The following is a 15,754-nucleotide window of genomic DNA, read 5'->3' as shown; positions in this document are numbered from 1 at the left end:
TCCCCAGAGTGAGGGATCCCAGAGGGAGCAAAGAGGCCACACCTTTTATGATTTAGTTCCAGAATCATACTGTCATTTTGGCAACTCCTGTTGATTACATAGGTCAGCCCTATTCAGCCCGGGACGGGTGTGAAAACTGGAGGGTGTGAATCGTTGGGGATCTCCTTGGAGGTTGGCTGTCTGATCTGAGTCCTATAGGAGGAGTGTGAGTCAGCCAGGGGATGGGGCTGAACTGTGTCCCCTTAAAATTCTTAGGTTGAAGCCCTGATCCCCTATGCCTCAGAATGCAACTGTATTTGGAGTTAGGGCCCTTAAGAGGTGATTAAGGTAAAACGAGGTCATCGGGGTGGGCCCTAATCCAGTGTGACTGGTGTCCGTGGAAGAGAGGATTAGGACACAGAGGCACACACATAGACGGATGTCCGTGTGAGGACACAGGAGAAGACAGCCATCTGCAGGACAAAGACAGAGGCCTCAGGAGAAGCCAAACCTGTGGACACCTTGATCTTGGCCCTCTAGCCTTCAGAACTGTGAGCAAATAAATATTTGCAGTTGAAGCCGCCCAGTTTGTGGTATTTTGTTATGGCGGCCCCAGCAACCTAACAGAGTTGAGGGAAGGTGTTGCAAGACTAGAGGTATGAAACAGTGTAGGGATGCCAAGTAGTTGGCACTGCTAGATCCTGAAGGGCAGGGGCCTGCAAACTCTTTCTGTACAGAACCAGAGAGCAATATTTATTCTTGGTTATTCCGGGCCATCAAGTCTCTGTTGCAAGAAAACAGTTATAGACAATACATAAACAAATGGGTATAGCTCTGTTCCAATAAAACTTTATTTATAAAAATAGCAGCCCAGGGGCGCCTGGGTGGCTCAGTCGGTTAAGTGTCTGACTTCGGCTCAGGTCATGATCTCACAGTTTGTGGGTTAGAGCCCTGCATCAGGTTCTGTGCTGACAGCTCAGAGCCTGGAGCCTGTTTCAGATTCTGTATCTCTCCCTCTCTCTCTGACCCTCCCCTGCTCACGCTGTCTCTCTCTCAGAAATAAATAAAATATTAGGAAAAAAAAAACAGCAGCCCAGAGGCCATAGTTTGGCAACCCCTGCTGAAGAGGGGTGCAGGGAGGAGTGGGAGACGGGCCTGGGTCCTGGTCAGAAGTACCTTAGAAGGAAAACACAGCCCTGACCCCAGGCTTTCCTTCCAGCCCTGATATTTGCATCTTGAGGGTCAAGACTGGGGATGTGTATATGTATATGGTGAGTCCTATAAAGGTTCCTATGCGTTTGGGGGAGTCTTGTAAAGGGTATTATTCAATCACACAGTCCCAGGCTCAGTTCTTGGCTCCACCTCTGTCTGGCCTCTCTGAACCTTTATTTCCTCATCTGCAAAGTGGGAGCAACATCTGCTTCACAAGAGTCGATGTGAGCTCTGAGATGGCCTTGCTAGAGCCCCTCGCGTAGGGTCTGATATGGTAGGTGGTCCATAAATGTCCGTTTCTAAGCGCCACTTTCCTCTTGCATATATGGAGCCATTACTACAAGACTTTATACCCCAATAGCAAGACGGCAACAAAAGGTTTCACCCCTAGGGGTAGAATTCTGCATCTACATCCAAGACCATGTGAATTCCCCATGCGGACAAAAGACAGGAGTCTTTCCCCAAGTGAAACCCCAGCCAGAGGGCTGGTGCCACAGCGAGTTTTAAGGACATGAGCTTCTGTTAAAGCACCTTACCCAACGAGGTTGTTGGGCCAGAGCCCTGGAGCCGACCTGGCCCCATTTTACATCGTTTTAAGCAGAAGTGCTGTGATTTGCTTTGTCATTTAAAACTCTGGCTGCTGAGTGGAGACAGATTGTAGGGGGGACAGAACCTGCCATTCTTGGCCCCTCTCAGTGTCTTAAATGTTCATATTTTGGGGCCACTCCCCTTTTGGTAAGCGTTTGCCCTACCCTTTTCCCTCCTTTTCTTGGCCTTGTCCATTGGGGGACTAGAAAGTGGGGACAAAACAGCCCACCGGTCTCCCAGAGTGACTCCTGAGTTTAGTGTGGCCCCGCCCCTCCTGCAGAGGCCCCACCTCTTGAGCCGGAGACAGGGGTGGGTTGCTTAGTCTTGTCTGTCCGCAGCCAGCCCCGCCCTCCCCTGGAGACCCCGCCCCTGTCGCCGAGGCCACGCCCACACCTATTAATTGGCCGGCAGGTGGCGCGGGCGCCCAGCCCAACATTTCACCAGCTCCGCCCCTCCCTTGAGGTCCCGCCTTCTCGGAGGTCTCGTCCTCATCCATTGGGTGGTCGGCGGGAGGAGATACCGCCCCGCCCTTCAGGCCCCGCCCCTTGACGCCCCGCCCCCCCAGCCCCCGCCCCGTCCGTTGGGCGGCCGGCAGGAGGCGCCGCGCCACGCGCGGGCGCGGGCGAGGGGCGAGGGCGCGGGCTACCGTTGGTGTGGAAGCCGCGCGGGAACGTCGCGGCGGCGGGCTGTGTCGGAGGTGAGTGCGGGGTGCGCGAGGAGCGGCAGCCGGGGCGCTGGGGCGCGGAGCCGGCTGGCGGGGAGGCCGCGGGGCGCGCGCTGGGGCAACAGGGCCCTCACGGGGCATCTCTAGGGTAGTTCTGGCCAGGCTTGTCCGGTTGCCATGGAGACCGCCCGGGTGGTGGGGGGGCGGGACCCGAAGTGGGAGCGAGCGCGGGCAAGCTGGCCTGGAGGGTTCCAGGGTTCGCCTGAGGCCACCGTCCCCTGAGACCCGGGAATCTGGCCCCCCCACTGCCGGGGACCCCTGGGCCTCAGCCTCCCTGGTGGTCCCTTAGAGGGGGGGTCTGGCATTGCAGGCGCCGCGGGGGAGCAGGGCTGGGGGTGGTCCGTTTCCTCCCTCCAGGGTCGGGTGACATTCCCTCCCTCCCACCCCCGCCCACAGCCCGTCCCGGTTTTCCCGTTCACGCAGCAGCGCGTTCCCCACTCGTGTGCCAGCCGAAAGCATTGTCTCCCAGCTATTTCTGTACCACCTCCAGCCAGCCCCTCGACAAATACTGCATCTAAGAAAACAGATGCTGAGCTGGAGCTCCTGGGGGCCCCGTGGAGGAAACCGGCTTGTTTCCCATCCAGGAGCTGGTCGGTGGGACCGCCTGGGGAGCTGCAGACGCGACAGCTCGGCGCACCCCCCGCCCCTCAAGTGTTTGGTTAATCTGAATTGCCCAAAAGAATTTTGTAAGTCGCTAGTGATTACAGGTGTCTCCAGTTAGCACTGGGCCACCTCTTGTGCATTCCAGAGAGGAGCCAGTTCTTAATCCCACTGGTGCAAAAAATCCCCTCTAAAGCGTGCAGCAGGTCAGAATCACATCTGATTCTGTGTGTGAAAGCTTTGCTTGGGCGGGAGCTGTCACCGTACGATTTATGGACAGTGGGGATAAAGCGGAGCCTAACAGTCTGCCCTCTTCCTTCCCTGTCCTGGTGGAAATTCTAATGGGTTCCACATTGTGTTGTTGTACCGGCTCAGCGCCTCCACCCATTTCGTCAGCCCGGCACTGACCTCGCTCGCCTCACGCTTCACTCGCTGTTGTGACTTGCGCTTGTTTTCATCAGAAACCGGATTCTTCCTTGAGAACAAGAGAAAAACATTCTGTAAGAGAAGCAACAGCAGGTGTCCTACACACTTGGGCCCGCGTTTCCCCAAATATTTGTGTGAGAGAGAAAGAGTAGAGACCTGGGCAGAAAAGGGAAAGCCGGGTCATGCCTCCAAAACCCGGATTGGGTTACCCAGGGTGCACCTGGCTCCGTGGGGTGTGCCTGCACTCTTCGCCCTTTCTAGAAGCGGGCCAGCCCAGTGTGACCAATAGGCTGTCGTCTGCGTTCTGTCTGTGAAGGACCCCGGCGAGGGAACATGTGGTTGCCAGCCATGGCTGCTCTATGAAGATGGCCACAGAGGGAGTGGCCACAGGAGAAAACGGCTTCCTTGATGAGATAGATCACGCAGATCAGGGTCCTCCTTGGGGCTTAGGGAGGATCTCCCGAAGCAAATGGATCACCCCCTCTCTTGCATTTTCTCTCGTCTTGATGTGATTTTGCTAACTTTGCTTTGGGAATTCTGCTGAAGAGAAGGGAGAGGAGCCGACTTCCGAGGCCCTGGGAAGGGACCTAGCCATTGTGTAAGTTTCTATTTTTTTTTTTAAAGTTTATTTATTTATTTTGAGACAGAGAGGATGAGTGGGGCAGGGGCGAGAGAGGGAGAGAGAATCCCCAGCAGGCTACGCACTGTGCATGCGGAGAATGTGGAGCCCGATGTGGGGCTCGATCCCACAACCTGAGAGATGACCTGAGCCGAAACCCAGAGTCAGATGCTTAACAGACCGAGCCACCCAGGCGCCCCTCTATTTCCTTTTTCTTTTCTTTCTTTCTTTTTTTTTTTTTTTTATGAAAGTAGAGTTGTGTATGCTTCAGACCTCACAAAACCAAGACCCATCGCCAGTCGCACAACAGTCGTTCCCTTCTCTGTGGTATCTGCGCATTTTCCCATGGTTTGCAGCGTCCTGTTTAAGTTTACATTCAGACATCTTCTCGAAAGGCTGGGGCTTCCAAGCCTCTGGGCCACTTTGGGTTTGGGCTGAGCCCCTGGGGCCTGTGCCTGAAGTAGGAGGCCTGGTAGGCCAAGTGTCCATGGAGGGTTGAGGTCCTCCGAGAAGGTGCTGGCCCAGAGCCGGGCGACCTGCCAGGCAGGCTGCGTATGTAAGTGGCGGAGGGCTCGCACTGGAGGGCCGCCGGTGTGGCATGCAAACTTGGGGTGCAGGTACCACCTGCGCTACTGCAGTTGTGTTTGACGGGCCCACCAGCGGAGGCCACGGCAGCTCTGGCCTCCTTAGGGCTTCACAAGGAGACTGGCTGCATATTCCACAAGGGGAGAGGAACGAAGCTTAGGAGCCTGACTCACGGAGGCCGAGGAGACCCCTACGTTAGGATGCTGAATGCTTTCGGTGAGCTCCAGTCTTCGGCAAGTTACCGTGTAACAAACAGCTTTGCAGTGGTAAAGCATAAATGACAGGCTGAAGGGCCGGAGGAGCGTCCCCCCCCGTACCCTCAAAAGGGCAGGCATTAGTGTTTGGAACCTAGGCTTTGGTGCGGGAAACCGTCCAAGGCATCCTGAAGTGCTCTGACTTCTCTGTATGACGGCTGACAGATCCTGGCTGGTTCCAGAGGGCCTGCTTCTGAGCTTCCTTCACAGCAGCCCTGGAGGGAGGGAGACACTTAGCTCTTGTGACAGAAGCTGAGGTGGACGGCCCACAAGAGGCCTGAGTGTCAGTGTTGGAGGCATCATCTGCCGCGAGTTCCCCTCCAGCGGTCAGTGTGGGCTCCCCGGTGACTCTCTCCTGCCCTAGGCAGACAGCCTCACTTCCCCAAAGCCTCTTCCAAAGCCAGTGACCTCAGCTGAATGGGTGCGGACGTTTGACACAGTGGGCGTGGGACCTGGGTCCCTGTTCCCAGAGCCTCAAGAGTGTAGACTTTTCTTGGCCAGTCTGCCTGCTTTTGTCTCTGGCGAGGGCAGGAACATAGAAGTGGGGTGCAGGAGTTAGGCGTTGGGTCTGGTTTTTCAGTGTCCCCGACTTGCTGCAAAGCCTTGGTGTTGATGAAGTAGAGACCGTTGTCTTTTTCACAGGCCTTCCTGTTCCCACAGCTGTGGGGAGCCTGGTAAATATCTCTGTAGAATTGTCTGCCCCTTTGAGCTCCAGGTGCATTTGAATTATGATTTTTAGACACACCGAAGTGTCCCAGAGCCATTTTCTCATTTCCCCAGCAAGATTGCATCTCTGGCCTGGACAGGGCCTGAATACCAGGCTGGATGCTGTGGGTGGAATGCACACATTCCAGTCATGCCTCTGCTGGTTCTGGAAGAGCCCTTCTGTGTCCATCGTGGTCGTGCGGACATGGCAGTGCTGCTGTCCCCTGGTCGCAGTGAGGAGCGGCACTTTGGGGCATCTGGTCACTTACCACTCTGTTAACATGCTTGTGACTTCCCTGTTTTCCTACATCCATGTGCTGGTGGTTAGTTTCCATGTCAGAGGCTGTGGCAGAGGAGAGGCTGGGCTGCGGAGATCGGCTTGCTGCCCTCTCTGGGCCGCCTCCCACGACACCCAGCCAGCCCCGTGGCGACTCTGCCAGGCAAGCGTCCTCATCCCCACGCCTGCGGCCACTCTCTCCTGGCTGCCTACCACGCAGGGCGCATGCGCCCCGCACTTCCCAGAAGCCAGAACCCTGCGGCGGAGTGTGTCTTACCTGTTGGTGACCTCATCGTGCTTCCCGGTAATGGCTTTCCTTGAAGGGTGCTTTGGGCCATTCAGACTTGCTTTGTCCCCTGTGGGCCCTGCCAGCTTCAGTCATAGTCTGGCTCAGGTGCTTCAGTGGGACTTGGCCGAAGGTAGCATGCCTACGGGCTCTGTTGGGGCGCCGGGCCCTGCATGGCCTAGCCTCATTTCTTCTTGTCGCTCATGATGGTCGCTGCTAACCCACCTTATGTTTTTCTCTCAGGACCCAGCCTTTGCCCTACCGTTGGCCAGAGCCCACAGTCCTTGTCCATGAAGACTGGCCCACCATGTTTTATGGGACCCACTTCATCATGTCTCCACCTGCCAAGAGCAAGCTGAAGCGCCAGAGCCAGCTGCTGTCCAGCATGCTGTCTCGGACGCTGAGCTACAAGTACCGCGACCTGGACACCACCTTCTCTAGCCTGGGTGCCAGCGACGACCCCGCGGAACTCTCCACCCAGCTTTCGGCCCCTGGCGTCCTCAAGGTGTTCGGGGACAGCGTCTGCACGGGCACCCACTACAAGAGCGTCCTGGCCACCGGCACGTCCAGCGCCCGGGAGCTGGTGAAGGAGGCCCTGGAGCGCTACGCCTTGAGCCCCGAGTGTGCCAGCCAGTACGTGCTGTGTGACGTGGTGGGCCAGGCTGGTGACTCGGGGCAGCAGTGGCGGGCCGAGTGCTTTCGGGTGTTTGGGGATAACGAGAAGCCCCTCCTGATCCAGGAATTATGGAAACCCCGTGAAGGCTTGTCCCGGAGGTTTGAACTGAGAAAGAGGTCAGATGTGGAAGAGCTGGCAGCCAAGGACGTGGACACTATGACGGCAGGTGAGAAGGGGAGAAGGTTCAGGAAAAGTGGGGGCTGGCCAGGGGAGAATGAGAAGGTAGAGGCTCAGGGATCCATTTGGGGCAAAGGTCAGGAAGGTGTGTTTCTCTGTGGTGGCTTTAATCAAGCTGCTGTGGAGACTGCAGCCCGTCTATACTGCAGGGCGCGCGGGTGCTCAGTGGCCCCTGATGCAGTCTTACAGTGTCGTAGGGCCAGTTCCTCCTTTTGTCCTGCTCCCCAGTTGTGCCCTTGGCCTCAGGGAGCTGTGCACAGCCGCGCAGGTGGCCGAGGGGTGATGGGAAGTCCCGTAGGGCCCGGGGCCCCAGGGGAGTCTTCGGGACGGTCCAGTGAAGGCACATGGAAGTCGAGTCTCCAGAGGCGACGGGGTGCCAGGGGCGCTTGGAGGCCTGTGGGCCATGCTCTGTGTCTGCCTATTCAGCTGGCTTGGCTGGTGAAGAGAAGTTGATTATCTTAATATGTAAATGCCATAAAACATTGTTTTCTTCTAGTCCTAGAAGACTCTTCAGGGTATCTCAGACCACAGTTAACTTTTTCTTCATTTCTTGTAGAAAATGGTGGCTTTATGCAGAAAAGGGACTTGCCTTCTGTGGCTCTGAGCAGAAGGATGTTTGACGGCCTTAGGGGACTTGTCATTTGATTTCATGATACCCCAGCGTCGAACGGGGCCTCGAGCACTCCTGATCTGTCGTGTGTGTCCCCGAGGGGTTGCAGATGCTCATCTTCTCTAGTTCTGCCTCTGGTGTGGGGCCTGTTTTGTACCTTCAGTGTGGAGATGAGAGGTGGGACTCCCAGGGACTTGGGTCACTCAAGACTGATGGGGACCTCCATGTCCCATGGTCCAGGGGTGCCATGGTTGGCATTTGGCAGCAGCGGCCCTCTGTTACCTTGGGCAAATTACTTCACCTCTTGTGGCCTCGGTTTCTTGATCTGGAGAATGGGCATGACTTCACAGTCATGGGCATTAGTGACGTATGCAAAGCACTTAGCATGGTGCTTGGAGGACATGCAGGGAGTTAGAGAGCTGTGTGTCATTGTTAACATTGCCTGCACGTTGTGAGCAGCTTGTAGGCAGAGTGCGCTGAAGATGGAGTTGGGGCTTCTGCTGACGGGGGCGAGGGGGGATATTTGATCACTGACGACATTCGGAGTGGCCGGCACAGGGTAATGAAAAGCTGGCCAACTCTAGCTGATATTGTTGCAATCAACTCTCCTTGGACCAGCGCCCTAACGTCCCCACCCTATGGGCCTAGGGTTTGGTGTCCATCCTGCCCTGCCTTGCCTCAATCCAGAGCACCCTGGGCCCGTCATCAGAAGACGCCCCATGAGGCCAGGCCGACCTGCTGAGGGGCCACTGGTGTTCAGCTCGTGAACACCTGCTTGGTGTTTTCTTTTCTGAATGGAGGGAAAAGCACGTGGGTCCTTGTGCCCTGGGTGCCTGGCTAGGACCTTGGAAAGCTTGCTCTGCACAGCTGAGGGTACCGGGGTCACAGGCCATCTGTAGGACCTGGGACTTTGTCTCCTGTTCACCAACCCCTTAAAGACGGTGTTCCTTTTACATCAGTAGAGGCGAGAGGAGGCCGCATTGTCCACGGCCTATTCAACTTAGCATTGGTTTTGTAAAACCTTTCAAATAAAGAGTCCATTGAATGGGGCTGGTCTCACTGACACACTTCGCCGGGCCGGAGGCGGCTTGTGTTACCTGCCTGAAGAAGGCCTCCGGGACCCCGGGGAGTGGTCCTTTGCTGCTTGCTTCCCCTGGGGTGTGGTCTGGGACTGCAGGGCCTCCTGACCACATGGTCCCCCTTGCCAGTGGACGGCGGAAATGGCACGGTGAGGCCTACGGAGGCCGAGCTGTCTGAGCCGACCCTGAGTAGCTGAAGTGGGTGTTCGGTGTGGGCTTGGTGTTTCTGGGTCACTTGATAACAAGAAAGAATCCCCGACTTGCTGGCGTGCCCTGCTCGGGAGACGCGCCCAGGGCTCGGCTGTCTTCTGGGTGCCCGGCTGGCCTGTGGGCCGCTGTGAGGCTGCGCGGTGCTGAAATCAATGCCCATAGAGGTGGAGCATTTTAGTGCTCAGGACGGTGGTGAATCTTCCACAGAATGGTGCTCCTGGGCCTCTCTGTGCGTCTTTCCCCAAAGGGCAGGGGACATCGCTGTAGCTCTAGTGAGCCAGCTGGAAAGAGGTGGAAGAGGGAAGGACTGCCTGTGTGTGCACACGCACATGCATGTGTGTGCTCATGTGTGCAGGTGTGTGCATGCATCTGCGTATGTGCACATGTCCAGGTGTGGGCATGTACGTGTGGTGTGTCCACGCACAGATGTCTGTACGTGCAAGTGTGTGCTCGTGTGTGCAGATGTGTGTGCGCACCTGTGTATGTGCACACTCAGACATATGCGTGTATGTGTGCTGTGTGCACACGCAGGTGTCTGTGTGTGCAGGTATGTGCACGTGCATATGTGCACAGGTGCAGTCGTGTGTGTATGTGTGCAGGTGTGCACACATGTGTGTGGTGTGTGCACACGCAGGGGTCTATGTGTGTAGGTGTGTACATGCACAGGCGTGTGCGTGTATGTGTGGCGTCTGCATACAGGCAGCTATATGTGCAAGTGTGTGTGTGCATATGCATATGCGCACGTGCACAGGCGTGTGTGTGTGTATGCGTGCTGTATGTACACGCAGTCGTCTGGGGATGAATGCTGGCCTTCTCAGGCTCCAAGAGCACCGTCACTGTGCTTTTCCTCACCCCGCTACTGTCCTCACGGTGAGGGGCTCACCTGGTTGGTAGTGTGCTGCAGTCCGGAGTCAGAGTCAGCCGTAGCCCACGCCCAGGGCGTGCATCCGGGCTTCTCTGTGGAGCTGGGGAGCAGCTGGGAGCGGGTGCCGGGTGCTGGGAGCCCACCGCAGGCCTCCCTCCTGCAGACTCACTGGGGTCCCCTCATGATCTTGGCGTGAAGGACGGTGTGCCAGAGGCTTCCCCGAGGCGCAGGGACGAGGGTCCCTGGGCTCTCCTCTGCCATTTGGCCCACTGTCATGCACCCCTAGTAATGCACTAGGGCACTTGGGGTTTCGTTTTCCATAAATACTGCCTTTTTGCAGCTGCCGGCTCCCCTCTGATTTCTGGAGTATCAAAATACTGCGTCCCGGCTCCGGGAGAGAGGTGGCTGCTGGGGGTGGGGGAGGGGGAACAATGCGCTCCCGTGTGCATTTTCCCGGGAGGCTGGCGTCGAGGGCCTGGAGCACTGACAGGGCTCTGCATCTTGTCACCCCCAGAGACAATAATCACTTCTGCGCACTCGGGGGAGGGGTGACAGCCGGGCCATGTGGTCTTTGTCAGTGGCTTGGGGAGGGTGAGAGAGAAGGTGCATTTGTGTCCCCAGGACGGAAGCGTGTATTTAGCTTAGATTTCTCAAGCTCAGCCTCACGGACATGTTAGGCTGATAGTGTGCACAGGCTGCCCCGGAGGGCATTCAGCAACGTCCCAGGCCTCTGCCCACTGGATACTAGCGGCACCCCTACCAGCCGTGGCAACCAAACGTGTCTCCGGGCGTTTCCAGGTGGCTCTGGGGCAAACTCGCCCTGAACACAGAACCAATGATCTGGACCTAGTGGCCACACTGCATGGCTCACCGTTGGGGCCAGTGGCTGTGTGCCTCTGTGACCCTCTGGCCGCGCTCTCCCTCCTGGGGCTCACTGAGGGCTTGGGTGCTCTGAAGCCCAATGTCCTGAGGGTGACATTAGGAGCCATTTTTCTGCCTGTGGATGCTTGCTGTGTGGCCCTCAGAGGCTTGGCGTTGTTCTGTCCCTTGTGGGCGGAGACTCCTCCTCTACTTCGGGGTCCTCTTTGAAGAAAGCAAGCTTAGCGTGGTTCCGAAGCAGCTGTGACTCGCGGTGTGCAGGCCACGCCACTCCAGGCCTCTCTGCCTCAGTCACTGGGCTTATGACTAACCGCCCTTCAAATGTCTGTACAGTATGGAGGCATACAGTAGGTGCTCATTAAACGCCTGTTGAAGTACTAACGCATAGAAGGAGAGCAAACTCCTCTCTAAGTCTCACTTTCTGTGTGCATTCAAGATTCCAGAGTTGGGCTCCATTTTCTTTTATTTTTAAATAATTTTAATGTTTATTTTTGAGAGAGAGAGAGTGCAAACAAGCAGGGGAGGGGCAGAGAGAGAGGGAGACACAGAATCTGAAGCAAGCTCCAGGCTCTGAGCTGTCAGCAAGAGCCGAGCGTGGGGCTCGTACTCATGAACAGCAGGATCATGACCTGAGCTGAAGTCGGACACTCAACCGACTGAGCCCCCCAGGTGCCCCATCCATTTTCTTTGCTAGAGGTTGGGGACTGTGTGATGAGAGGGTGGTGTTCTGATGGTGTGGCAGTCCTCTAGTGCACGCTGTGGCTTTGAGAGACCAGGAATGTGTCACTTGGGTACCTGATGGTGCAACCTGCTAGCCTCCCTCTCCTTTAGGCCTACCAGAGTGGCACGTGGTGGCAGAGAGGTCATCTCTGAGCACCTGACTCTGAGTATGTGGCTCCCCCCACCTTCTCCTCCATGGATGGGCAGACAGGGCCTGGACTCCAGTGACAAGCAGGGACGTTGAGGCTGCAGGGGAACCCTCCGCTGTCTCCACCCACTGATTGTGCACCATGAACTCTGTCCACATGTCCCCAGCCTCTCTGTGCTTTTGACATTTTTTTCTTCTGCTATGGATCTGATCTTTAATAACTTCTCTCAGGATGAATGAGGTGATCTGGATTTTCTTCTCCTTTTATTTTAGGAGTAATTAATTGCTTCGTGGGTCTTGAATGAGACTCCTTGAGTGTATTTGCAGTGATGGAATCATTGTGGGCAGCTTTTATCTTACGTGGTTTGGTAAAAAGCAAGACAACCCCTAACTTTCCTCATCAATCTAAAAGTAGAAAAGTAATTGAGCTTAAAAGACATTTTTGAGGAGTTTTAATTCAAAGAGAACATTAGGTTGAATGGCTACTTTACTAACAGCCCATTTCATCCTTTAATTCACTGTGTAGATTGTTTTAAAAAGTTCAGTCTTCAGTTTCACAGAGAAGCACAGCGTTGGAGGTGACGTAACAGCCCTGTTCCTGGATACTGGGTGGCACCCGCCCAGGGCCTGGCTACCAGCAACCCCCACCCCTCCTGGGACTTCCCACCACATCATATGAGGAGCCTCCCAAGCCAGGTCCTTGGTGCTTCCCACAGCAAACACAGGGGGAGGGCATAGCTGGTGTAAAATGTTAGAAAGACGTAACATATAAGAGGAATTTAGCCAATGAAGGAAGTCCGCGCTTGTGGGCATACAGGCTCTCCTGGGGTGTTGGAGCTGGAAGGGATTAGGAGTCAGGTTGAGGGGATGAGCAAGAATACCTACTCGACACCTGTCAGCCCCTTAGCCCCACAGACCTCCACCTTCACATTTGGCCCCCAGTTGGGATGCTTACAAGGTGAGAGCAGATGTTTATCGGTTGGCATGAATAACTAGTGATTGAATGAACCAAATAGCACAGGACTCATATTTTCTAAAACCTCTTTTTTAGTTTTCTTGAAATTGATTTTAAAATTCTAGAAGTATATTTAAAACAACTCATTAGCCCGCATTTGCTGTCTAACTAGTACAACAAATCCACCTGGTTCTCAATGCCCTTCTGTGTTGTACCAAACTGCCATAAAGTGAATCAGCCTCTTTATGTTTTAAAAAAATTTTAATGTTTTATTTATTTCTGAGAGAGAGAATGACAGCATGAGCAAGGGAGGGTCAGAGAGAGAGAGACACAGAATGTGAAGCAGGCTCCAGGCTCTGCACTAGCTGTCAGCACAGAGCCTGATGTGGGGCTCGAACCCATGAACTGTGAGATCATGACCTGAGCCAAAGTCAGACGCTCAACCAACTGAGCCACCCAGATGCCCTGCAAATCAGCCTCTTTAAAGGGGTCTTGAAACAGGCTGACATAAAAGCAAAATTTTGTATTTGGTTAAATGGAAAGAGAGATCTCACGTGGGTTAGCTGTGTGAAGCTTTTCCAAGAAGTATTAACATATTAACAACTGTGTTTTATTAACACTTAAACCTTGTTCATATCTGTTGGTTCCCAAAAGGGACTTATAATTTTGGGGAAAGATTTTGGGGAAATATTTAAATCATATAGAATGGGTTCTCTCATGGATTTTTTTTATTTATTTATCTATTTATTTATTTATGGAGAGAGTAAGCATGATTGCAGGAGGGGCAGAGGGAGAGGGAGAGAGAGACTGTTAAGCAGGCTCCACACCCAGCTTGGAGCCCGACAGGGAGTGGTGGGGGGCAGGGGGCTTGAACTCACGAACCTGAGCCAAAATCACGAGTTGGACGCTTAACTAATTGAGCCATCTGGGTGCCCCCTCTCACAGTTTTAGATAATATACTCGTATACACAGAGAATGCCAGCCAACTATCTTTTCTTCCTTCTGAAGGTTGAAGTGGAAGAAATGTTTCCTGAGGTCTGTTCAGAAGAACAGGACACTGTTCACAAGTGTCCAGAGTGAAAGCAATAGATGAGGCCCAAGTCCACCTTCTTTGCAGTGCTGTCCTTGCACAGAGTCTGACTTTGTGAAAGAATACTGGTTCCCAGCTGCTCAAGATGGGTGTGAACAAGATGCGCAGGGGTAGGGGATACTGACCTCCTAAGCTCTGAGCTCGGTTCTACACCATGGTAATTGAAGGCATGTGGTGTCTGGATAGGAACATCCAAGCAGATGGAAGGAACAGAGTAGGGAAGGCAGAGGCAGACCTATGTTGACTGACCCAGTGGGAATTTGGCGCAATGTAGATCGCATTACAGACTGGGGGAAAGCATTTTGTGAATGGTGTTGGGATGCCTGGCTTCAGCCAAAAGGAGAAAGATTCCATAGAGGAGGCTTAAAAGGCAAAAGCCATTAGGGGAAAAAGTAGATGCATTTGACTATATCAAAGTTTAAACTTTCTGTTCAACTAAGGACACTCTATAATAAGATGAAGATCGACCTGTGGTCACTCAGGCATGGTTTTCCATAACGTACATACCCATTCTCCTAATCCCAGGCACTCGGGTTGCATCCAGCTTCTTCCCGCTACAAACAATGGTGCCCCCACCCTCTTGAGGGTCTGTGCAGAGTCCTCTGAGGGTATTCTCGCAGGAATGAAATTGCTGGATTATAGAACTATCCACTTTGCTTCCTAGTAAGCGGTGATGGGCAGCGGCTTCTCCAGAAAGGCTGTCATAACAATGGTGTGCTTTCTGGTGTGGTCCTTCCACATCCTTAGGCACAGAGTAGGAGCCCCGGCCCACAAAAATCTCCCGTGGAATCACTTTCAAGTCAAAAGGTGCTGTCATGTTAACATAGTAAGGGTCCTAGAGGCATGCAGCCATAGAAACTCCCTGTAACCAGCTGGTATGAGTAACTGTGAACTGAGTCACAAAATGATTTCCCAAAGGTCACGATGTGTAGATTTAAAACTGACCTCTACCTAATCAGAATTCCAGAAATGAGTCTTCTGGATATTGATTAGCTGGTGCCTCGAAGGAGAAAGAATTTTATTTTTTGTGCTCATTCACTAATTTGTCAGCAAATATTTGCTGAGGGCTACTCTGTTAGGTACTTGAGTAGGTGCTGGGAATACAGCAGTTAACAAAACAAACAGGTCATGTTCTCATGGAGCTTAAGAGTCTAGTAGGAAGTAATGACAAATAATCACATGAAAAACATAATTACAAATTGTAATATGTGCTATGGATGAAAAGCACATGTACTGATTTTGCATGAAGGTTAGGGAAATTCTCACTGGGGGGGCTAAAATGTAAGCCAATCTTAAAGATAGCAACAACATGTTAACCAGGTGAAGAGCAGTAGATACTTGGTGGGGTGGGAAAAGCTTTCTGGGCAGAGGAAAGAGCTGTGTACAGACTCAAGGAGGAGAGAGAATGAAGCAAATGCAAGGCACTAAGAGAAGGCCCATGTGGCTGGAGCATGGGGGGAAGCTGTGGGCAATGAGGCTGGGGAAATGGCCAGGGGAAAGACAAAACTTGGGTTGTTGGGTATTTTAGATTTTACACTAAGTATAACGGGAGGCCACGGAAAGGGTTGAAATACCACTCTGGCTCTTAGGTAGAAAATACTTGAAAAGGTCAGTACTAGGAAATTAATTGGGTTATTGTAGGAGCCTAGACGAAAGTTGATGGTAGCCTCCAGGAGAGTTCGGAGGGAACACGTAGAGAGAAGTGTATGAATCCCAAATATATTCTGGAGGTAGAATCACCAGTATTTGTAAAGAACTAGATGTTGAGTGTGAGCAAGAGGGAGATGTCGAGAACGACTGCCAGGTTTCTGGTGTGCCCAGTTGGGTGGACAGAGATGCCATTCACTAAATGGTGACTACTGAGAGAGAAACAAATTATGGAGGGAAGAGCAAGAGCTCTCTTTAGGCCATGTTAAGTTGAGATAAGGAAGTCAGATAAAATGAATCTGGAGCTTAGAAGAGAGTTTGTTACAAAAACTTGAATTGAGCTGTAAATAGGTGATATTTAAAGCTGTGAAAACTGAGATTAGGTAGTGAATGTATATACAATAAGGAGAAATGAGGGCTTAATTTGGAAACTGGAGTAAGAG

The 15,754-nt window shown here is 53.4% G+C and overlaps 1 protein-coding gene across 1 annotated transcript in view; it reads left to right on the top strand.

The window, feature by feature from the left end:
* RADIL (Rap associating with DIL domain) overlaps positions 1 to 15,754 on the top strand; it is a 132,529-nt gene that overhangs the window by 60,822 nt on the left and 55,953 nt on the right. Inside the window, exon 8 of the mRNA XM_039226156.1 lies at positions 6,499 to 7,097. Within this exon, the coding sequence (XP_039082087.1) occupies positions 6,499 to 7,097 (599 nt within the window). The remainder of the gene's footprint in view (positions 1 to 6,498; positions 7,098 to 15,754) is intronic.

This window comes from Hyaena hyaena, unplaced genomic scaffold, assembly GCF_003009895.1.
Source record: "Hyaena hyaena isolate Hyena2069 unplaced genomic scaffold, ASM300989v1 scaffold_20, whole genome shotgun sequence".
Lineage (NCBI taxonomy): Eukaryota > Metazoa > Chordata > Mammalia > Carnivora > Hyaenidae > Hyaena > Hyaena hyaena.
Note: the sequence above shows the minus strand (reverse complement) of the source record. Positions and strands in the feature narration are given on the sequence as shown.